General features: G+C 52.1%; 6 protein-coding genes across 6 annotated transcripts; 2 read left to right on the top strand and 4 right to left on the bottom strand.

The window, feature by feature from the left end:
• Positions 1–177: 177 nt before the first annotated feature.
• Positions 178–2,058, bottom strand: AA0111_g1551 (putative transporter; the record flags this gene model as incomplete). Its single annotated transcript, XM_028647223.1, has 4 exons — positions 178–712; positions 761–819; positions 875–1,512; positions 1,569–2,058. 4 exons carry the CDS (start codon positions 2,056–2,058, stop codon positions 178–180), a joined length of 1,722 nt encoding a protein of 573 aa, XP_028510861.1.
• A 3,851-nt stretch (positions 2,059–5,909) lies between these two features.
• Positions 5,910–7,003, bottom strand: AA0111_g1550 (hypothetical protein; the record flags this gene model as incomplete). The annotated part of the gene is made up of 2 exons (XM_028647222.1): positions 5,910–6,526; positions 6,577–7,003. 2 exons carry the CDS (start codon positions 7,001–7,003, stop codon positions 5,910–5,912), a joined length of 1,044 nt encoding a protein of 347 aa, XP_028510862.1.
• Positions 7,004–8,633: 1,630 nt separating this feature from the next.
• AA0111_g1549 (hypothetical protein) lies at positions 8,634–12,926 on the top strand (the record flags this gene model as incomplete). Its single annotated transcript, XM_028647220.1, has 4 exons — positions 8,634–8,722; positions 8,772–9,313; positions 9,364–12,634; positions 12,689–12,926. The coding sequence occupies 4 exons, from the start codon at positions 8,634–8,636 to the stop codon at positions 12,924–12,926; spliced, it is 4,140 nt and encodes a 1,379-aa protein (XP_028510904.1).
• A 1,797-nt stretch (positions 12,927–14,723) lies between these two features.
• Positions 14,724–16,832, bottom strand: AA0111_g1548 (hypothetical protein; the record flags this gene model as incomplete). The annotated part of the gene is made up of 2 exons (XM_028647219.1): positions 14,724–16,625; positions 16,755–16,832. The coding sequence occupies 2 exons, from the start codon at positions 16,830–16,832 to the stop codon at positions 14,724–14,726; spliced, it is 1,980 nt and encodes a 659-aa protein (XP_028510903.1).
• A 1,283-nt stretch (positions 16,833–18,115) lies between these two features.
• AA0111_g1547 (Elongation factor 1-gamma 1) lies at positions 18,116–19,646 on the bottom strand (the record flags this gene model as incomplete). Its single annotated transcript, XM_028647218.1, has 4 exons — positions 18,116–18,402; positions 18,453–19,190; positions 19,364–19,553; positions 19,617–19,646. 4 exons carry the CDS (start codon positions 19,644–19,646, stop codon positions 18,116–18,118), a joined length of 1,245 nt encoding a protein of 414 aa, XP_028510946.1.
• A 240-nt stretch (positions 19,647–19,886) lies between these two features.
• Positions 19,887–21,081, top strand: AA0111_g1546 (hypothetical protein; the record flags this gene model as incomplete). The annotated part of the gene is made up of 2 exons (XM_028647217.1): positions 19,887–20,787; positions 20,990–21,081. 2 exons carry the CDS (start codon positions 19,887–19,889, stop codon positions 21,079–21,081), a joined length of 993 nt encoding a protein of 330 aa, XP_028510911.1.
• Between the last annotated feature and the right edge of the window lie 2,250 nt (positions 21,082–23,331).

The following is a 23,331-nucleotide window of genomic DNA, read 5'->3' as shown; positions in this document are numbered from 1 at the left end:
GGAGGCACTCAAGAAACATCAACCACTCAGTCTTAAAGTTGGGTTTAGCCATATATCTTCTTGGTGACACTATCCACATCCAGACTACTCGCTGAATCAAGTCATGGGTACTTCACACCTGTCTCTTCTACCGCCCTTTCTCTCCACATTACTTAAACCTCATGAACTCCAAGTCCTCTACTCTTGCCTTTCTCGTGCATCGTCAACCGCCTTGTCCCAATTATAGAACTTCATGTAAATACCCTCCGTTATCGTAATGCAGCTCGAGCCTACCGCACACCCAGTCCAAAGTCCCACCAACTTCATATCCTGTTTGAAACAAAGGAAAAGTGCCAACGGCACAGCAATAACATAATAAACAAAAAGGTTACACCACCCTCCAATATTTTGCTTGCCCAAGCCGCGGAGAAGTGCATTTACTAGTGCAGTGGTGGAGTCGGCGAATTGGAAAGCGGCAAGCAGAGGTAGTACGGTGGCTACTATGCTGACGACTTCCGGATCGCTTGTAAATGCTTTGGGAAGGATATTTCGGCAAGCAGTCAAGAATGCAAAGTCAATGAGGCCGATGGCGAGGAAGGTCAACACGTAGGTTTTTGTGGCGGTACGGGCTGCGGAGAGGGAACCCGCGCCGATTAGGTTGCCCAAGCGTGTTGAAACAGCCACGCCGACAGAGAAAGGTACGTGGTAAATAGCTACTGCCAGTGTCATGACGCTTCTGATGTCAGTATTTTTTGATGCGTTAAAGAGGAGTAGTTCTTACATCGACTGCGCCGCCAAGTGGGCTGTGGAAAGATAGCTTGTCGAGAAAGTAAGAATGTCCTGTAGCAAAATTAGCATACAGTCGATATTCGCAGATACACGATTCAGAACTTACAAAAGCAAGCCACTCCGTCTCCACCATGACGATGCCTGGGACGGCCAATTTTGCCATGGGTCCCCAATTCGTAAAAGCAGCTTTGGTAAAGCCACCCCAACATTCCAGCGAAGATGGATTGACAAAGTACACATAAATCCAGAGCAACAACGGTAAAAGGTTATTGGAAATGACAGTCGCAAGTGCAGCACCTGTAAGGTCCCAATCCAGAACAAAGACGAAAACATAGTTCAAAGCTATGTTAATGGGCGTTGCAATAAGCAAGACGAAAAGCGAAGCATTGAAAAGGCCTTGGGCTTGCGTAAACCGCTTGCCGGCCTCAAAGATGGCGTAGCCCGGTGCTCCGGCAAGAAGTAAAGAGAGGTAGTATCCAGCAAGATGCGCGATTGCTTTTTCCGGAACAAGGGCTGCGAGGATCCAGCCAGAACACAGCCAGATCGCTCCGATGGGAATGGTAACAGCCAGCATGAAGAGTATCATGCGCTGAAGATGGAGGCCCACCATGGTCTTCCTTCCGGAACCATAGGCCTGCGCGCAGAGGGTATCTAGCGATGTGGCCAGCCCTTCGTAGATTGCAAGTCCGGTGATGTTGGCGGTCATCGTAGCTAGAGATACTGCACCAAGCTCATCCGTCCCGACTATAGGGGGTGTCAATCAGCTTGCGTCCGAAAGTCTCTCTGTTCTAAGTACTTACTATGCCCCACGACAAATATGGTGACAAGACTGAACGAGTATTGCAGCAAGTACGTCCCCATAAGCGGAACGCTGTACTTCAGTAGCAACTTGGCTTCCTGTCCCGCCGTTGTTCCCAGCTCTTCTGTCGTCCCCTCTCCTCCCAATAAACTCTCAATCTCTGAAGGATCAGGAATTGCGCCATATTGACGCTGCTTCGCCGCGTTGTCGTGCGATTTGAGTAAGCCGACGCGTTCAGCCGTACTCGTGGAAAACCTGCGCGCTTCTGGAGCGTCCATTGTGTTGTATGTAATGCCACCACCAGAGGTAAAGGGGAATGGAACAAATCCTAGCGCTAAAGACGAAATGTCATTATCGTATTCCAGGTGTTTGACTTCGTTGTACTTGTCGACTTTGTCTCGCTGCGGCTGCGATGTTAGAGTCGTCGGCTCGGGCTGCCAGAGTGGGGCGAGCAGCTGGGCCTCTGCCGTCAATGGCGCATCTCGGCGCATGGCGATATCGGGCAGCTTGCAGCGAAGCAGTAAAGCGTCGGAGGACTAACGAGGGGTGGGCATAGTCTTCCTGTGCCGTGTGGAGTTTCTGTGCGACAGATTGCCCTGATGCGGGAATGTTTGTCCAGAGTCTGCAGCTTTTCACGAGATTTTGTGGTGCAAGAGGGCACTGTCATGGCTCATTTCCCGCGCCAGCATGTTGTCAGGGTCTCCGCTGCTCTTGTTGCCATGTTTACTGCGAACTTTGCCTGCACCTACCATTCGCAACGGCGGGCCGTCGAGATAGTCTGGTAAGAGCGAGGCGGTCGGGCAGCTTGGGGTGCGTGGCGATGATCGTACCATCGTAACGCGCATCGGAAGTAATCCCATTGGCAAGGAATGGTTCGTGATTCAATCATCTCCGAGACACCCGGAATCGCGACGTTGCGCTACTGTCGAGTATGCATGGGAATTACCTCACTGAGCATACCCAGACATGCGCGAACTACCTGGCTAGAGATAGAGAAGACAGTTCGTCTGAATCTTATCGTTCGAGGCGCTCGCGTGTGCGATTGTCCTTGGAGCCTGGCAGATCTGCGTGTAGCTTTTCGTCAACAAACCACCTAGCACTCGTCGTCAGTGCATCCTCCATCGTCCTTACATCGATAGTGATATCTATCTTTATCAGTTTGAGCGTCGTGTACAACAGATTACCATCTGTTGTCATTGTCCAGGTCGGTGGTGGAGCACACCAAGGTAATGTAGAGCAGCGATGTCTCAAATGCGACCGGCACAGTAGCTCTGAATCGTTTGTGTCACTGACAAGAACTAGATGTCAGCACAACGTTGATATAATAGGATACAAGCTGCAGCAAGCCACAAATCTTGGGGCCCATCGGCACAAGTGGTACGCCGTGCCCAGGAAAGCCATCCTGTACCCGGGTGTTCAAAGTCATCAACACATCTCATATGAGTTCCGATCTTGGCTTGCGTCTCGGCACATTCTAGAATCTCTTCAAGCACCCTCCCCGCAATTGTATCTCTAGAATGTGCGCTTCGACGTCCAAATTGCAGCTCACACAATCTGTCGTTCAGCATTTAGATCCAGCCTGTGTACCAGCACAAAGATAGCCTTTTTCCTCATCTCCGGTGTCAAGTTTATAATACAGCTCCGTATGTGTTTCGGATGATAGAATGCTTAGTGTTTCTATTTACTACATCTATTGCGCCTTAAGGGACCCATCTCGTATGTCCTAGATCCACAGCCCGCAATCTCTATCCCGCAGCTCCGTTTCTTAGTCTATACTCCACCGCTTAACGTGCCGGGACGCGATTTCCAGATCCGGAATAGCTAGATGCTTGTAGTCTTCGCATATGGATGTCAAATGGTGAACAGAAAACATGTATGTAATTGAATACAGACGAAGAAGGGCGAAACGAGTACAGTGCTGTTTGGTATTCGTAATGAAGACAAGAACAAATCTTGCCGTGAAAGAAGTAATAGCTTACAATTCAAGACCCGGACAGCAGAAGAATTCTACGCTGTTTGCGCACCTGAACAGGAGTGGCTACTATATGCCACTGAAACTCTCAGGACTTCACACTTCGTCGATCTTGATTCTTGTTGATGATAGTGGTAGGAGAACCAGAAAGTCTCCGTTTGTTTTCTGGTCCTCTCATTACATTGATATCTGATGCAGTGTTTCTTGCCGATCTTGAGGTCATCAACAAGCTACCAGGATAAGTGCACAGGGTCAAGGACTCTTTGACTATAACCCCGCATAGCTAAAAACATCTTTTATCTCTGTCTCGCACCTATGTTGTTATCATGAATCTTTGTACAACAATAGGTAACATCACTTCGAGCCTAGCGCTGTATGTCTCAACCACGCCTATACTATTAGCCATGTATCAATGCATCCATACTACCTAGGAAACATTCACTCATTTCCACATGATACTCCAGCTATTTTCGTCCACGAAGATGCCCCGTATGCATTGCAAAGCAGCAAGGCGTACAAGTCGATCTTCATGTCGTATCGTGGCTTTCTCTCTAGGTACCTTGCAGACCAAAGAAGGTAACCCAAGCCTTCGTTCACTCATACGCTACATAATGACATTCTCCCGGTGGCACAATCCAACCCAACTACACACATGTCTTACATCCTACATCACCCCACCATCCTTGTGTCCTCCCTCAATCCTTATTCCCACACCCGCTCATCCCACCCGCTCTATCCGAATTGGGGTCTCAACAAAAAGAATCACTAATCACCAACTCGAACGTACAACCCGCATAACTCATGCTATGCGCAATATGCCCTAGACATGAATCGTGAGTTCGCCTCAAGCATACAATGCACAACTCGCAAGAAGTAAGTAAACCGGTTGGCGTAGCGGACACAAGAGCCAAGTCCATCTACGTAATGACGTCCGTGTTCCGCGATGCCGCCGAGCATATCATTACATGAAGCTATGATCTGCCCAGTCCGCCGAGTCGTGAGCAAGCGCGGGGTGGGGGCAGAACTGACCGCACCAACAAGCGAACAGAGAGAGGCAAAATTGAGACTAAGGCCTATACGTAAATGGTATCCCGCCCTACCTACGCGTGCGGAGTGCTCTGTGCTGCCCCTCCATTCTCCCATCCGCCCGCTATTTGTTCCGCACCATAGACGGGATGATGGAATGGGAAGAAAAGCCCCAACCAATGCCCCGCGAATAGAGATTGCGTCAAGGGGTATCCTGTTCCGTGTGTCTCAATGAGCGGAAAGTATCGGCAACTGTTCATTCCGACCGCACAACTGCATTCATGGCGTGACATTTTCAGAAAAAGCCGGATCGTAGGTTTCTTCAACGGGCGGTTTTCTACTGGTGGTACAGATCTTCCACAAACCAAAAACCTATATCGGGATTTGGTGCATGTCTAGGATTATACTGTACTGTACTATACTACACTATACGCATCAAGCATAGTCTTTAGCATAACGTGTGCAAGCTTTGAACATCCGAACCGACCTCTCAACCCCACGAAAACGACGCATGGAAAAGGGCCGAGTGCGCGTCGATGCGGAGAGCAAGCGGCAGACACCGCGGAAAAAATCTCACGGGTTGAACAGCAATGCATATGGTGGAGTACGTGCCTACCGCCGCGCTGGGACACAGCCAAAGGGAAAAGGAACAACGTGCTGATCAATCGCGCACACGCGCACGCGCGCGCGCCATTTGTCGGTAAAGGAGAAGACGCGACGACGCAATGCGACGCGTGTTCTGCAAGGAGAATCTGTTGTGTCTGATGGCCATTGGGGAATTGTCCTTTTTTCTCTCGCATGCTGAGACTGGGATTGTTAGAGTGAGGCTCAGCGAGTGACGATGCATTGCATATGAATTGTAGTTGGTTGGCGATGATCGCTGGGATGGGATGTGCGCGTGGGTGGGCGGCTCCGAAGACCGCAGGTGCACTAAACGTTGAACACGTACTGCCGCCGCAGCAATCATGGTTTGAAGGTTTGTTGAATGCGCAGCCATGTAGTGAACTCGTGAACTCGTGAATTATCAATTATTCGAGTATTATGAGTGCATTTGTAATCGCACATATGCACGAGACGGAGCTCAAGAGTAGTAAGAAAAATGTGATGAGACAGAGACCGTAGAAGATTTCGTTATGTGATATGAAGAACGAAAAACCATTGACAATGTAGTCTATGAAGTAATCCCAGCCCGTGAAGGAAAAGGCCAAATCCTGGCTTGCAGACATGGAACCAATCAGAGGGTTCTTACATGGAGATAACGCCAGAGAAATGCAATGGACAATATGTACAGACCGAATGAATCGAATATCGACAGTGAAATGAACGCTAATGCAGAGAGGAAAATCAATCGGGCCTTGCGAGGATTGCGGCAATGGCATCACATGGAGCACAAGGCTGGGGTTTGCGTTTCGGTGCTTCGGCAGCTGGTGGAGGACATACACACTCGTCGTCAGCGGGTACGAAGACGGAAGTTCGACGTGCTTGCGTTAGGCCTGGAGCATCCATTGGCACGAAGAACGATTCACGGCGATCGTACTGCGGTGTGCAACATCCATCCTCAGAAGCAAGGAAAACAGAAGGCCGTCTCGAGAAATGGCCAGCGGAGGGCGCGTCGTCACATGAGGGGTACGCAGTGCCCCAGAAAGGCAGCTTTGGAGGTGTGCCCTGACCATTGTATGGTACGTAAATGGATCCACCACGCGGTCTGAGAAAGGGGCTTGGGTCGTCAAAGTCCTCAAAAGGACTCTCGTTGGCACTCTTATCCGACTCCTCTTTTGTGGCCTCGAGGTGTGATTTTTGTAGCGCGATCTCGAGTTCTTCAGCTGAAAAGGGTTGTGAGGGATTACGAGTGCGGTCGGAGCCAGTGGCGGGTCTCGATGTTAGCTGAACGGAACTGGAGCGGCGAGCGGCTTGTCGACGAGCGTCACGAGGGTCTTCGGTTGGATTGCGAGAGAGACCGACTAGGCACGTCAGTAAAAGATCGGTCATATATACGTAAGATAAAACACACCATTGAGCACGTCGCCTTCGTCGTCGGAGGCCTCTTTGATATTTGCGGGCCTGTCGTCACCAGCGATGCTCGCTCCGATGCCGCTGTCTACCCACTCTTCAGCATCGTAGTCTGAAGAGCAGCTTCCTCTCCGACTTCGGTGCATACTACGACTGCGGCTGCGTCTCCTGAAACTACTCCTACGGCTCGGTAGCCTGCTACCCATGGGTGAATATAGCGAGGCATTGCTGTGCCGGCGCCATGCTGTCGAAAAGCTGAATTCCTCGAGTTTCTTCTTGTGTTCGGGATCGACGGCGCGACGGTATTTTAGCGGAGGCATCTTCTCGCCAGGCTTGTAGAAATCAGATTCTGGCTCCTCTGGTTTTGCATTCTTGTGTGAGCCAGCAGTAAGAACGCGCTTTAAGCGAGTGCGAAGGTGGCCAGGCATTGTGGGCGAAGAGTATAGTTGAACCGGAACGTGTAAGCCAGCACAGGAATAGCGGGGAAGATTAAAGTAGGCGTGTGTGAGTGATGGTGTGAATGTTGACGGAGTGTGAAAGTGTTGTTGGAGAAGAAGGAAGAGGGCACTCGGAAGGATGGTCCGGTATGATGTCGGCAGCAGGGTGAGGCTGATTAGGGAGTGGGTCGGGGCACAGACGCTGCAGTTGAGCTAGCCCTGGTCGAGTGCTGGGCGAAAGATGGAGTATCCGAAACTGCGGTGGGACGCTCCAGTGGTCAGGCACTGTGCACTGGGGAAGATGGTGGGTTGTATATGGGCAGCGATGCGGCGGATGAAACGCGCAGCCAGGCTAGAAGAAAACGCGGAGAAGTGCAAAGCTTGGTCGCGGCCTGCACTGTAATAACGCGATGTTGGGCTTGGGAGTGACGGAGGCTCGCTACGACGCTGAACCGACGAGCGAAGGGGGGGTCAGCTATTGAGAAACTAGGTTGCTGCATGCATGCCTGGCGGTAGAAGTTTTCTAGAATGGAAGCAGGCGCGAAAAGCGCAACAGACGGCGTGAAGCAACTGGGTTCAGTCGGCCGAGGGTTTCCTAGCGAAAGGTGCAAAGGTGGGCCAGACTGCTGGTGGGTGAGCGCTAAGCTGTTGGAGGGTGAACTGCCGTTGGGAGTGGCATCCATGGCTTGCCACCGTCGTAATTCGCGCAATCTCAGGCCTCATTCGCTGACTGTCGGATAGTGGCAGCGCAGGTTGCGGAAGGTGGTTGGGATGGTGCGTTGAGGTACTGCATGCCGAGCTTCCAGATGGCATCGGCAGCGTATTCGAGCAATACGCAGCGCAACTTGGGGTCTGTCTGGACGACCCATCCTAGACGCTCTACTGGAACCCTTTGCCGCCAGAACTTCTGTCAAGATCTGACGTCCCACCCACGTCCGTCCACTCGCCGCGTGCCTGCATCCGGCCTACCTCAATGGGTTATGGTCAGGTGCTCGGAAATTGCGCAACACAGTGTGGGGTAACTTTTGTGTGGGACGCGATCGGTGAAGTCATCCCTATATTTGTACACACCGCCAACGCAAATTGACTGTCTTGATATCAAATACACCCAGTGGTCAATCAATGATGCCGGATGGAGCAGCATTGCCAATCCATGGAGGGGGGCTACCTTGGTCATCCTCGCACGTGTGTGTCTGCCGAGGATCCTCCGAAGCCTCAATCGGAGGCTCATGGCTCGAATCGAAGTGATCGCTTACCAGGATGACGCTGCCCCGCATGTCAAACAACTTGCTTTGGCTACATCAACACCTTCACACTGCACCGTAGACAGGTCGAACCGCTGCAATGGGCATAAGGCGTGGCTGTTCGTGGCTGGAACGCGGCAGCTGGCCGTTCTATTGGAAGGCGGCCGTCTAGCTCCTGCAGCTACCCCATCTGTATGACCTCATCGGCGTCAAGCTGCCTAGCTACAACAAACGCCATCATGTCGTGTAGTTCACGAGCTGTGCCCTGCTTTCTCATACTCTAGCACCGCGCTTGAGCTGATCCTTGAATACAACTAGAGCCTTCCAAGCTCATCCTCCCGCTGCAGTGTGCATCATCGCAGTTAATCAGCAACAACATGGAGAAGATCAAGAGCGTCCTTCACGGACACAAGAAAGATGACACTGTCGCCCACGATGCGCAGACATCGTCGTCCACTGCTGACGGGTTTGAGCTTCCCTCTTTCGACTGTGACTTGTGCTAATATCAATCCCAGTCAGCAACACCCAATCTACGACCAGATGAGCGCCGGAAACGAGGGTCGGAATACAACTGCGGGACATACAGGACAGCCAATATACGAGATCAAGACCACCAGTGGGGCCCCATACACAGAGCTAGCCCAGCCAAGCGGTTCAGCCGGCCTCCACGCACATGATGCTCACGGAAGACCTGCGCAAGTCGGTACAGATGCACCCATTGGAACTACCAGTACAGCTGCAACTGGCGCTCAATACGACCCCAGCAGGACCCAAGACCACGCCACGACTTCGCAGCCACTTGGGAATGCAGGCACAGCTGCGGAAGGTGCACATCGCCCTGATGCCTATCCTCATGGTCATGCCCAAGAACCGAGCGTTGCGAGCATCAAGAGCGGCGTAATCGGATTTGGCGCGGGAGCGAATCAGGGACATGCTGCCATGCCGACGCACATGCCTACTCAGGAGCTGAGTCAAGACCAAGTAGTTGGAGGTGGAGATCCTGGAAGTGCTGGCTCGACTGAAGGAAGGGGCGTAAACCCTGGCCAGACACATTCTCGTACGTAGATTGAATCTACTATTTGACGCGTATATATTGACCGTGTGCAGAATCCGGCATGACTGGCAGTAGGCCATTAGGCTCTAACCCTGCTTATACCACAGAGCACCAACCTTATGAGAACACTCTGCGACAGGAGAGCTACACCGCGGATACTGATCGATCTTTCCCTCTCGCTGGAGGTGTTGTTACAAAACCTCATGACGATCCCGCTTCCACTCGTCATCAGACTGAACACATTTCGCCCGTCCATAGCAAGGGAATCAGCGAGCGTGAGCCAGGCACAAAAGAGAAGCAGGTTGGTATACATAATAGCGAGAGTCCTGTTCATGACAACTATGGACGCGAAGGACTGGCTGGAGCAGCAGCGGCTGCCACTGCCATTGGCGCCTCCAAGACACTGTCACGGTCAGAAGAGAGAGATGTTCAGGATCGAGGTCTCGAGACTCGCCAGGCTACATATGGAGATGTTTCGCCAGCTGCTGCTACGACGAATACCCAGACAGGCAATATCCCAAGCCAGCCGACATCTGATTACCATCCCGAGGCTCTGGCTGCCGCGACTGTTGCTGCTTCGAGATCTTCTGACCTTCCACCGTCTACCCAGAGACACGAGTATGGAGCTCAGGACATCAACCCATCTGGAACTACACATTCTTCGATTGCTGCTACTCCCACGACTGGGATGTCAGGCACCAGTGAACGACCTCTAAATCCCCGACTTGAGTCGCATAGACACGTTCCTGGCGAATATATCGCAACACCGAGTGACGAGAAAACGTTCCTTAATTACGCTCCTGTCATTCAACCTGTTTCCACTGAACCAAGTGGAAACCTATCGAATGTAGAGCCTACGTCTACATTGGATCCATCTCACGTTCAGTCTTCTGTGGACACTACGTCTACAAGCGAGCCTCACGAGCTTAGACATACGGGAACACTCGAAGAGCCTCGGCCAAAATCAGCTGACGACCACAACTATGGCCGCGACGCTGCAATTGCCGGAGGCCTCGGTGCTGGGGCTGTGGGTTTGGGCGCTCATACAGCTTCAAAGAAGCACGATGCCCAGGACGTTGGTAGTAGTCAGCCTCTTTACGAGGAGTCCAGCCCATACAGTAGTAAAGTACTCGACCCTCGCGTTTTGGGTGATAAGTCCAGGCTAGAGGAGCAAAAGTTCGACGAGCAGAGGTTCGATCCACAGGCCAAGACTGAGGCAGCCCCTAGCGCCGGCTCAACTATCTCTGGACCTCCAGTCTCCCATGATCCGTCTCAGACAGCTGGCTCACAGCATCACTATGGTCGTGATGCTGCAGTACTTGGCACAGGTGCCGCAGCAGCCGGCGGGATGCACCACGCCCTCAACCGAAATGATACTCCTAGCGCTGGCACTGCAGTGCCTCCTGAAGGCCCCTCTTATACTTCCAGTACTGGATCCGGTGTCGTTGCTCCTCAACCAACTTCAAACTTCTCAAAGCCTCTTCCTACCGCAGGCACCTCAACTGCTCAACCTGTAGGACATGATAACTTTTATGGCGCGACAGGAGCTCCTGCGCCAATTTCAGACACAACTGCTCAGCAGCCATCAAGTAATCTTGGTCAGGCACCTGCCGCCACCGCAGTTCCAGAGAGGCACCCTGAGCACCATTATGGTCGTGATGCGGGCCTAGCAGGAGCCGGAGCTGCTGCTGCTGCTGGTGGCCTCTACGCTGCTAATCGTGACAATACAGACAGTGGACCAGCTTCAAACACTATCGGACCTCACTCCAGCAATGCTGCAAATATCATGGATCCTAGGGTTCAACCAGATCCTAGTAAACAGATACACCACAACGTTGGACCCACGGCTGAGGACCCTGCTTCGCGAACGATCGGGCCGCACGACAGCAACATTGCTAATATCGTGGATCCAAGAGTCAAACCTGACCCATCAAAGCAAAAGGGACACACCACAGTCGGACCGCACCAGTCAGACACACTGAACCGCCTGGATCCCAAGGTCGACGAAAAGGCTGGTCAACAAAGTGGACATCACTATGGCCGTGATGCTGCTGTTGTCGGAGGTGCAGGCGCCGCCGGTTACGGAGCATACGAAGCCACAAAAGCGTATCGGGATCACAATATCACACAGCCAGGAGCAAACGAAGCTACAAATATCCATGGCAACCAGAGCATGACACAGCGAGCATATGAAGCTATCAATGCATATGGCGATCACAGGATGACACAACCTGAAGCTTCTATGCCAGACCAGAGATACGACCCTACCGCTACCAGCGCACGTGCTCCCAACCCCATCTCATCAAGGACTCAATACGACTACAACGACCCTACTACTCAAAGCAATGTGAATCGCACTGACCCCAACGACCACATCAATAGGAACGCTGCTCTGGGTGGAGCAGGCCTTGCGGCCGCTGGATTAGGAGCCGGAGCTTATGCAGGATCCAAGCATAACGATAACACAACTCAACTTCCTCTTCGTCAAAAACAAGACTTTGCGTCTTCCGATCAGCCTGCATACCCAGTTCAAGGCGCGACGCAGTCTTCTTATCCCATGCATGAGACAGCCACGGATGCATCATACCCTACCTCAGGTACCATCGCACCACACAACACACATGCTCAAGACCCTACGATTCAACCGTGGGGGGCTAATGCCACAAATGAGAATCACGACAAGCGCAACGCTGCTGTTCTAGGTGGCGCTGTGGGTGCAGCAGGGTTGGGCGGCGCAGCCTACGTCAACTCTCAGAACCAAGACGAGCGCGAAGCCGAAGAGCGCCTCAAGAAGATTGCTCACGAAAAAGAGAAGGAACAACACAGGCTTGACAAGGAACAGCATAAGCATGACAAAGAAGTCCACAAGCACGACAAGGCTCTTGCAGCTCATGAGAAGGACGAACATCGTCTGGCTAAAGAACATGAGAAGGAGCAGGCACGCCTGATCAAGGAGCAAAATCAGCGCGAGAAAGAGCTTGGAAAGGAGAATGAAGGCGAGGAGAAGAAGAAGGGTGGTCTTCTTGGATTCTTGCACCGTGACAAGTCCAAGAAAGAGAAGTCTTCTGCTAGCCCTGAGTCTTCACCACGCCAGTCTCGAGACTACAGCCCCAGGCACTCCAGGGACTACAGCGATGATAACCCAGACTCGCCACGCTGGAAGGGCAAGCACCTCTTGCACAAGGACCCACCCAAGGGCCATCCCGCGCGTGAAGCTATGGAGCACCAGCAGCACCAGACTGATCCGTATGGCTCCATAGGAAAGAAGGAACACATTGGTGTGGATGGTCCGATCGGTGACCCAAGTATGATCTCTGGCGACCGGTAAGGTCCTATCTACCATCCTCGTCAATCAAACATTTCTAACATACCTTCTAGCGAAACTCGAAAGGGTGTGTACGGCGCGCATCCTGTCTCCGACCTGGACCATAACAACACGGTCACCGAGCCACACACCGGTTTGCCTATGAACACCGAGCGCTACGGCACTGGCATTGGCGGAACGGATGGTAATCCTGCTATTCATGGCCATCATCAACACGACGTTCCTGGTGCAACATCAGGCCAAACTGCGACGGATTGGGAGGCAATCAGAAAGGCTGACACGCCATACTAGATCGCCGATGATGGAGGCATGGAGAGTGATTAATGATTATTAACAAAGCATACGAAGTGATAATCTTACATAATAAACATATAATTGACATTCTTAGCTACACTACAAGTCTTTGATTGCGCAAGTAATTTCTCGCTGCTTATACTCAACTCGCGCTTCAGTCCCATCATGTGCCACACGCTCCGCATGAATTTCAGCAATAATATGAATATGGAAAATCAATGTGAGTACGAAGCTTATACTCTGATTGAGGGGATGTCGTGCATTGAAAGTACTTGTAGTAAACTCAGATAGTACCACGGTAACCTCTTACTCAGCCCGGTTCAGGGACGAAACGATGACGGAAAGGTCCGCTGGTCAGCAAACAGCAAATCAGATGCAGATGCAGTCCTCGAAAGAGGTGTAATGCGGTCACTAGCTTTTCCGAGTGATTACTCCGCATCATCATCTGAATTTTGGCGGGTTTGCAACGTTTTCGCATTCGTGTACTTCTTAATTTACACACCACCTCAATATGCCCTCCTCCTTACGCCACATGACTGCACGTCGAGGATCTGCAATGCAGCAACCGAATACAAACGTAGGGACTGGGAGAGTATCATCCTGGAGGCATCATTTGCTGTATTACTGGATTGCTACTGGCGTCGTGGTAGGCTATGCATTCAGTGCAGTTATGACTATCGGAGGACTCAACGTACATGAGCTTAACATCATTTATATCACTACGGTGTTCATTCCTGTGAGTCACTGCCTATCTCTCTTACGGGTGCGAGCCACCTACTTAGGTAGCTAATCGCAACAGGCAAACATTCTCCTTCATGCCCTCACCCACTTCCTGTGGCACCGTCCACGAGCGTGTAACCGCTTCTCACCTCTGACGAGAGGAATTATGAGCTGTGCGACTATTGATATTTGGGCTGCAGGATGTGTGGGAGTGTTTTATACTATGGATAATGCGATGTGGGCTGCAGGATGGTGGTTTATTGGTATACCGGTACGTTCATGATACCATGATAGAGACATTCAAGTGATTCGAGGATCAGGCTGACTTTAATGTGCCAGGGTGTGCTCTTAATCATCAATCGAGTTGTTGAGTATGGTATAGAATGGAGGTTAGGATGGCAGGGGAATTGAGTGTCCACGAAGAATGGAAAAGATGTCTTGTCACATGACATCTTACAGTACCTCAGGGAGTTGAGTGCCTACGAGAGCGCTCATCTTCTATAGGCTATGTGATATAACTTGCCTCGAAGTATACACAGCCTTTCACTTTCTTAGCCTATAAGCTTATGACACGACGAGCACTTTTTGAACGAGTTTTGCTCTGAGTTCAATACGACACAATCTCCGATCATTCCTAGTCCGGCGGTACATGAGATAGAAAAGTGTGTAGAGTAGAAGAGGGAAGAGCATGCGACAGGTCAGTCTAGCATTGGTTAAACACAATTGCATATCATGATTCTCTATTCCTTACTTTCTTCCTAGAGAAGATATCCTAGAGGTATACACTTGCATTCTTCCAGGAGTGTTCTGTTATGAGGTACAGTAAATACCTATGAGGTAGCTGTTGCCGCACGAGGATACAATCTAAATGGAACAAGCTCCTTCGTAATATGCAGCCACCTGGAGGCCCAACTCACTTGAACCCATATACTCAGAATGCCACCCTAACCCTACCTATCGTACCCCATGATTCATTTTAAAATCCAGAAGAAAGCCAAGGCCTGTACCTAAGACGCCAAACCAGTTTGCTTCAACTCCACCACCCAACTCTTACGTTTACAAAACCAGCACTCTCTAGAACCAATAACTCTCACCCGCAGCACTGACCTCAAATTGGCATCCCAAACCCTTTCCAGCCTCTTGCAAAACCTCTTCCCCCTCTCTCAACTCTCTCAATATCTGTTCCCCAACCAACGGCCCATCCATGAAAGAATCCTTGACATGGATAATGACAATTTTGACACCTTTGAGTGGAGCGTCAAAAGCAGCAGATAGTATGGCGCGGTTATGATCCGCTGAGACTGATGAGAGACCGAGTGCCGCTGGGGCTGAAGGGTGGGAGTGCTGTGGTTCGGCCGTGCCATTTTGATGTTCCTGTCCCTGTTCCTGTATTTGGTTGCAATGTAAAGACTGATGATGCTGAAGTGGAGGAGGGAAGGGAATTGGAGTATTCGTCCCTGTATCTCCTCTCGAAGGCGGAAGATCACTCATAACCTCGTCATCAGTCTGCGAATGGTAGTTCGTCGTCGAGATTGGGGAATCAATTCCTTTGCCCACTCCGCCCAGATAACCACCCATTTTTGCTTTCCGACCGTTCTCGCCTGAGGTGAGGCTGTCGAGTTGGAGTGCATTGTTTGTATCGCCACTGGTTCGCTTTCGCTTTTTCTTCTTCTGCAGACGCATCTCTTCTTTTTCGCGCTCGTATTTCTTCTTACTGTCTTTTACCATCTCGGCGAAGCTACTAAGTTCCTCGAGGAGGTGGCGTGGGGCTAGGTGCCCGAACAAGACAGCATCAGCTTGAGCATTCGTATAAGAAACCTCTATAAATATGCCTTTCAATATACCGGCGGCGATCTTGGGAGCTGCTTCGCTCCAGATCTGATGTGTGCGAGGCGAAAGAGAAAGAGAATCTGGTTCAACATCTCCGAAAATAAGGATTTCGCGTTTCGGGGTCGTGAGAGTGGACTCTGCGCGGATAAAGTAGGCGGTTGAATCGATCACACAGTGATCTTGGGATGGCGGTTGCTGGGGCTGGGAGATTGTAACTCCGCTGGCTCGTCGACCGGCCTCTGTGCTGCTGTTAAAACCGGGAGTGCCGGGTGCGCTTTGCGTTGCTACAGAGAAGCTCATTGAGCGACCTTCTTGGCCGTCTGATAGTCCGTACGGTTGAGAAGTATTTGAGTGCTGTAAACTTGATGTCTCCAGTAGGTTGGCGTTTGATCCGCGGTGTACATGGCCTGGTCCTTGCATACAGTGACCATGACTCACTTTGAAGCCTTTGACCCCAAGACCATCACACACCTCGATGTACCCTCTTGAACTTCCTTCACCCAGGGCAATGTTACCGCCTTCTGCAAGCCGCTGGAACGTCACAAGGCCCACCCCTCCATCTTCGTCAGTAAGGTTAGGCCAAATGATGTTATTAAAGATGTGGTTCTTGATGGCGTTGACAGTGAACGGCAGCGCTGCTAGTCGCTTTGGTCGTGATGTATTATGGAAAGCTGCTGTATTGATGACGAAGCCTGACACATGGTCCAGATGTGGATGGGTGATGAGGTATGTCGAAATATGCTCCCTAACAACATGAAGCGCATTTGCTCTAGCGCTCTGATGAGGAAAAGGCAAACCCGCGAATGCACCTTTTTGCAGTGTGGTGATCGTAACTGGTAATTCGTGCTCAGAATCAGGTGTCTCAGCCCCAGAGTCATCATCGGAGAGTGAGACATGCGCGGTGCCTGGTGACGGCGACTCAGTATGTATGTCAATTACATTTCCATTGCCGTTGTTAGCCCGCGAGGTCGGTAATGGTGGATCTGGGTCAGAGACGAGTGGAAAATCCCTCCCAAGTATTCGGGTTATTGATGCAAGATGGGAGCCTGCATCTACAGCTATGACGGAATTCTTAGCCCAGTTCGTTGCGGTCGATCGGACGAGGAAGCCTGTGACATTGTCTTCGCTTGGTCCACCTCCAGAGCCCTGTTAGTATTAGCTTTGATGGCGAGATAGATAAGTGGCCGTCATGCTGTATAAATTGCGACATCCCATGTAAAGTACATGACTATGCACCTAGACATATCAGTAGCCACAAACACAGCCACCACTTACCAAACAAATCACTTGAATCGCAGGTTCCCCTGCATTTCCAGAAGACCTCCTCACCACTTTTCCACTATCCTCTTTCATCCCCTTGTCGTTCCTGCTCTTCCTTTCTTCCAGCTCTCTTGTCAGATGTTTCCAGTCTCGTCTTTTCGCAACCTCGTACGTAGACCTGCGATCCCCAAAGCAACGATCGCAGGAAACTTATCTCAGCTACGAGACGTCCAATATCCCCGCTCTTTAACAAAGCCACTTCCGCAGTTCAATCTCACGTGTTCTCACGATTTGCCGTTGGCGCCTAGAGAAAGCAACAATATCTATTCCCCTTTGGCGCAGCAGCAACAATTCTTTAAAAGGCGAATAACTCTCTCCTCTCGTCGCTAGAGCTCTCAGGTCCCCGTAGCGCAAGTCGTTACGTTACACAGCGTGAACGACAGATGATGTGGCTGTCCGTTCCTTCGTTCGTCCGAATTCCGATCCACCAACAGTCGACGCAGGAGGCCGGACTTCCCTGAGCAACGATTGCGTCGCCTTAGTCTTCGGGTCCCGTCTCCAGATCTTTCTCTCCTTGCGCGACAAGAAAGAAAAAGTGTGCACGCGATCTCGGTTTGTTGTTGCAGGTATGACGACAGAACGAACGCGCTGCTTGTTCCTTCCAAGGTAGGAGGTTTGCCCCGATTGGATGTAGCAGCTGCAGCGCGGCTGTGCGCTGCGATGCGAAATATCACCGTATTAGTACCGCTGCAGCACCGCAACTTTCGGCGCCTGTGGTCGCAGAGATCGAGAGAATGGAAATCGAGGACTCGAGGATCAAAGGCCATGCATGTCCCCTTATGCGCGCCGCCTGCGCCGTCTGTCTTGTGCAGCCTTTGCTCTCGACGGCTTCGGCGGTTGGCTAGAGCTACTTCCCTTGCCCATCTCTCAACCAATGATAGGCTCAGTTCGATAAGCCACGACTGTTGTTAGCCCCGCCCAGGCCGAGCCCAGATCTGGGGTTTGGCGAACACCTGACAGCTTCTAGGCAACGCAGTGTCATGGTAGACCAATTTCCCAGCTCTTGTTGAGTGCGCAATCAACAAGGCACCTGTGTGGAAGAAGACGTCACATGCATGTTGGTCTAGCATACGAAACAATAAAGTAGACGCACAAAGGGCATCACAGCATCAAGGCAAAAATATGTGTTGGGTATCATGAACTTCTTGTGCAGCATTTTGAGCCTCTAACGGGCCATGGCAGTATCGCTGATCCACCAAGGGCTGCCCAGCGTGATCTCATGAATCCTCATCCGTCATCCTATCCCTACCCATGCCAGTTCGTAAATCATCCGCATCATAAATCAAAGCAACCACTTCAGAAAGAAAGCGAAGCGTTTACTTGAACACCTTGCCGTCGGCCCACTCGTAGGTCTTACCGTTGACCTCGATGGGCTTGTCCCACGACCACTGGTCGTTGACGAACTCCTTGTCCTCGGGCTTGGTGGGGTCGAGCTTGGTGAACTCGTAGCTCTCGACATCGGGAGCGACGTCGAAGGCGGGGAGAGCCTCCTGGCCACGGACGACGAACGCACCGGTGACAACGGAGTCGTTGGTTACTCCGTATACGGAGCAGCAGCCGAAGAGGTACTTGCGGCTGGCCTCGAGACGGGTGAAGAAACCACCTGAATAAATTAGCAAGTATATCATTTGCAACCAGGACAAGTCAACTTACCGATCAAGTTGGCGGTCATGAAGGTCATGGTCAACTCATCGTTGTACTTGTAGTCAACCTTGTAGATGGAGTACTCCTCGAAGTTGGCGTTCTCCCAGAACCAGGGGAGGGCAACCTCACGAGTCTCCTCGTTAGAGTACTTGCGCTTCCAGTCGTCAAGAACGAATGTAGCCCTGGGAAGGGCCTCGAGAGGGTGCTTGGGCTTGGGGGCAGGTGGGGCCTCGTCCTCCTCCTCAGCCTCCTCTTGCTTGGGCTTAGGGGCGGCCTTGGGCTGCTCCTTCTTCTTCTCGCCACCCTCCTTCTTTGGTGCAACGTTCTTCAACGCCTCGGAGATGAACTCAAGCTTGGGGGCAACAGCAGAGTAGCTGGACTGGTTGTAGACGGTCTCGTACCAACGGGTAGTGTTGGGGTTAGAGTCGCGCCACTGCTTGTCGAAGAAGTACTGGAAGCCACGGGCAAGGATGCTGGCAGCGAAGATGTCGGCAAGAGTCAGACGCTCACCAACAAGGTAGGTGTGTGTAAGAAGGTGCTCCTCAATGACGTGGACAGCCTTGAGAGCGGCCTTCTGTGACTCGTCGACGTTCTTCTTGTTGTAAGGGTCGCGGCCGAGGATGGGGCGGAACCAGCCACCGAGAGGAGAGAGGACCTCAGTGTTGGCGAAGGACATCCATCGCAGGATGGTGGCGTAGTCCTGCTTGGTCTTGCCGAGAAGGCTGGTCTTCTCGTTCTGGGAGGCAACTGCAATCGGTCAGCTCTGAGTCACCAGCAAAGTCTGGACGAACGGAGGGATGATTGTGGACGCAAATCAGAATAGTAAGTTTTCAACAATAGTTTTCAGACAGGGATAACTGAATGATAACATTCGACATCATGTTACGCAGGAAGGAGCAAACAGGCGGGGTAGCACTTACGGTAGACAGCGATGGCGATGCACTCAGAGAGGACAAAGCCGTCAGCGCCCTCGAATGTAGGGACCTTGCCGAGCTTGTTGAGCTTCAGGTAGTCCTCAGAGACACCCTTGGCAGGCTCGGTGTCGACGAACTCGATGTCGAGACCATTCTCCTTCGCGACGGCCAGGAGAGAGGTGGTACGCGGGTTACCCTGTTGGCTCGCTGTTAGGACTCATTGCAGTGCAGTTTCGCGTTTGTGGATGCGGCAACGTACCGAGTAGCTGTAGAGCTTTCCGAAAGACATGATTGTAGAGTTAACCGTGGTTGAGCAGAACAATCAGTGTGTGGAAGCAGGTGTTGATGAAGAAAAAAGGCTGGTTGGGCTGCGGGGCAGTAGGAAATCTGCTGTGCACAGTCCACCATAATTTCAGCCTAGGCGCTAAGCATTTGCATGTGGCTCGTGCAGCGCTCGTCGTCAGTTTACGGCAGGTGGCAGTCCTTTGAGAGCGCTACCACGGCGCATTCCCCATCCATCAGAGGTGCAATGGCAAGCAGGGAGATCTCACGGAGTCTATGGAGGGCGGTCGATGCCCTGGGAAGCCGACCACGACCTCAATGCGAACGGACGATTCGATATGCTCAGCGGAGCTTTCAGCCCACAACGCGGCGATGCATCTCGACAACGACCGCGCGGCGTGCAGAGGTCACAGAGGAAGAGCTACGTGAGCCATTCACAGCGGCACCCGAGATCGACTTTGAGAGCACCGGCGGTGGCGCAGGAAAGAGCGACAAAAAGATCAACCTCGGGGCACTGCGTGTTGTCCCAGCATCGCCCTCCTACTTCAGCGCAAAGCCTACGTTCACCGACGACTTCCTCTCCCTCTCTGCTCTCCTTCGAAAGGTCGCTACACTACCCGTCATACCGCCCGCCGAAGCACCCAAAGTGGCGTGGAAGACAATCGAGCAGTACCGCATCATGACCAACGAACCAGTAAAGACGGCGCGTTATCACAGGATGTTGCAAATATTGCGGAGACTGAACTGCATTCACCCCTCCCTCATGCCCGATGAGGTTGTACAGGCAATGTTACGGTACAAGAAGCCTAACCAGCCTGGTGACATTGTCCCGAAGCCTGGCGTGATTGATGAGCTTGGACGTGCCAAGGGTGTCGGGCGGAGAAAGACATCTTCTGCTGTGGCATGGTTGGTAGAGGGTGAAGGTGAGGTACTGGTCAACGGCAAGTCCCTCTCGGAGTTCTTTGGAAGGCTACATCACCGCGAGAGCGCTGTGTGGGCACTCAAGGCTACCCAGCGTCTTGACAAGTACAACGTCTTTGCTTTGGTGCAGGGTGGTGGCCTGACTGGTCAGGCGGAAGCAATGACCCTGGCCGTAGCGAAATCTTTGCTGGTACATGAGCCAGCGCTGAAGCCGGCGCTACGACGAGGTAAGTCAATATTTTCTTTGTCCGTGGGTTTTTTTAACCCAGCTTTGCTTTTTCTGTCGTTCCGTAGGCATTGTCAATGCAGCCCTTGTGTCTGACACATGCCCTTGTCTATCCACGCCTCAAAACGCTGCCAAATAACCCTGGATGATCCCAAACATGTCTCGCCTGCGCATGCCGGACCCAATTGCTGACTGCTTCTTAGCTGGAACCATAACACGCGATCCAAGGAAGGTGGAGAGGAAGAAGCCAGGCCACGTCAAGGCACGTAAGATGCCCACCTGGGTCAAGCGATAAGAGGCTACTTCTGTATGTTTTGTGCTTGTATCGCTGGTCATATGCAGATTTAGCATAGGTGAATGTACGATGAGACATTTCAAGAAGCGACTTCTAGGGTTTTCTTTGATCTCGTCGTCCATCTCTGCGCATGTGGTGTCGGCCTTACACTGTCCGCATTAAAAGCGCTTTTGATGCTCCGTGCCGGTGTGCATGGAACAGGGTGCTACAGGCACAACACGTGGAAAGATGCCCAGATCTTGCCCTGAATGTCAACGTCGCAAACCTAGACAGCCATGTGCGTATACGATCCTCATCTCTGGCGGCGTTACCCGTACAGGGCAATGCCTCTCGATCAATTGTGTCCTTGACTCCAGGACGCGTAAGGCCTTGAACCTTGTGCTGGTCTGCCCTGCTCACAGTGCTTCTGTCCCGGTTCAGTATCATCTCAAGCAAGCATCCTGGCACAACCTTGCCCGCGCTGCTGGTTGTTATTGCTCTCTCGGTCCGTTCCTGGCAGCTTCTGACAGCTGTCTAACTAAGATGAAGAGAATATTCATTGCATGAATGGCTGCGCCACCACCAGCACTTAGTATTGATGCGATCTTTGAGATATTGTTGATTTGCTTGTGTTTGCGCTCGGACTCGGACTCGCGTTTATGACTGCTTTTCGACAAGTGCCTTAAGACGGTCAAGATTTGCATTGCAAGTCCTGTAACAGCGACAGAAAGTCACTCCAGTCATGATTGCCGGTGGCACATGGAACCAAAGTGATGGGATGGCCGGAAGATAGCGAGCGAAGAGGTGTGAAGATCCTCCCTGACTCGTTTCAAGATGTTCTATTTTAGACGTGGTCATAGGGCGGCCAATGATCTTTTAACCTGAGCGTCTGTGCTATGTCCGCTCGCATTTGCGTCTCGGTCGCTCCGGATCATGTCGCAGAAAAACGTTACGTAGCTGAAGGCATATATGAGGAGATTTACGCTAGAAAGAAGGCTGCCGTTTGGATATCCGTTGGTGATGGGAGCTCCTTGTTTGACCTCCTTGTCGCGTGTCCCGCGAGACGCACAAACGGTGCACCACGGCACTTGCCCGAGACTTTCCCTGGTGGTTGCAGCTGGGAACGAGTCAAGCGTTTGTCGAACAAAGTGAAACCTTCTCGAAGCATGTTCGCCATGGTCCTTGATCATTTCACGAAGCGCGGTGGTGGAGGTTGATGCGGCAGCCAGGGCCACTTGATGATCGCCATCCGTGCCGAATGACGCACTCGTCTGGGCTGTGATCGCACGAAAGTGGGCAAGTTGAACGACAATGGTTTCGTGACGCGATGGCTGTGTCCTGCAAAGCCATGCTGTGCACCTTCGCTGAGCTTCCAGAAGGCTGCAATCTTCCGAAGGCACGTGGACAAACATTCATGGTGAGACGGTCCGGGCACAGGAGCGCGCGAGGCGTGTGGCGTGTGGCGCGCCAGAGCGTGCAATTCAAGTGTCAGTGACAGTGTAAGGCGCCCTCTTAGCCTGGAATAAACGGGCGGTGGTCAGTGTTTTGCAGTGTGCCGTGTTGAGGAGATGACGGAAGGTTCACGGCAAGAACCAGTGAGGTTTGCCGGCAGGAGCGACCGAGATGGCGCTAGCCCCACTGTACCGCAGACGTAAGATTCGAGGAGTCGCAGCGTGGAGAAGATATCGCGAGGTCGCGGCTTGAGTATGGATGGGTTGCGCCAGTCGATGATTCTGAAAGGGAAGGTCCCTATTCGCAGGATCAGGATCGACGAGTGAGGCTGATGGGTGAAGTGGCCTAAGGCAAGATCGACCACAGGCGAGAGACCCCTGCCCGTGGACGGGAACTTGCATCGTTGCAGAGATGAAAGGACAGATCGAGTTTGGAGCCCGAGATAGCCCCTAAACTTTCTCTCACACCTGTCAGCACCTACCTACACGAGACACTGCCGACCATGAGGCTATCCAGGTTCGACATCGGTTTGGTGATTTGGCAGCAGGAGACGACGCAGGCGCGCTTCATGAACCGAACAACGCCCTGTTGCGTGAAACAGGTCGGAAACGCGCTCGTCGAGGTTAGTCTTCCCACAGTGCGCCGGGCCCCTTTGTCATCAAGCTCTTCACGCGTACTGGCGGACAAATGCCATGCGTCGCGTGGTCACTGTCCTGCTGCCAAGACCAGCTGGGTGAGAGGAGGAGTTCCTGGGCCTGCGACCTGCGACATTTGGCCGCTGTGGAGCCGCGACGCGGGAAACGCCATCTGGTTGCGCCG

Source organism: Alternaria arborescens (assembly GCF_004154835.1).
Source record: "Alternaria arborescens strain FERA 675 chromosome Unknown contig_3, whole genome shotgun sequence".
NCBI classification, from domain to species: Eukaryota; Fungi; Ascomycota; class Dothideomycetes; order Pleosporales; family Pleosporaceae; genus Alternaria; species Alternaria arborescens.
This window is presented reverse-complemented; position numbering and strand designations above follow the sequence as displayed.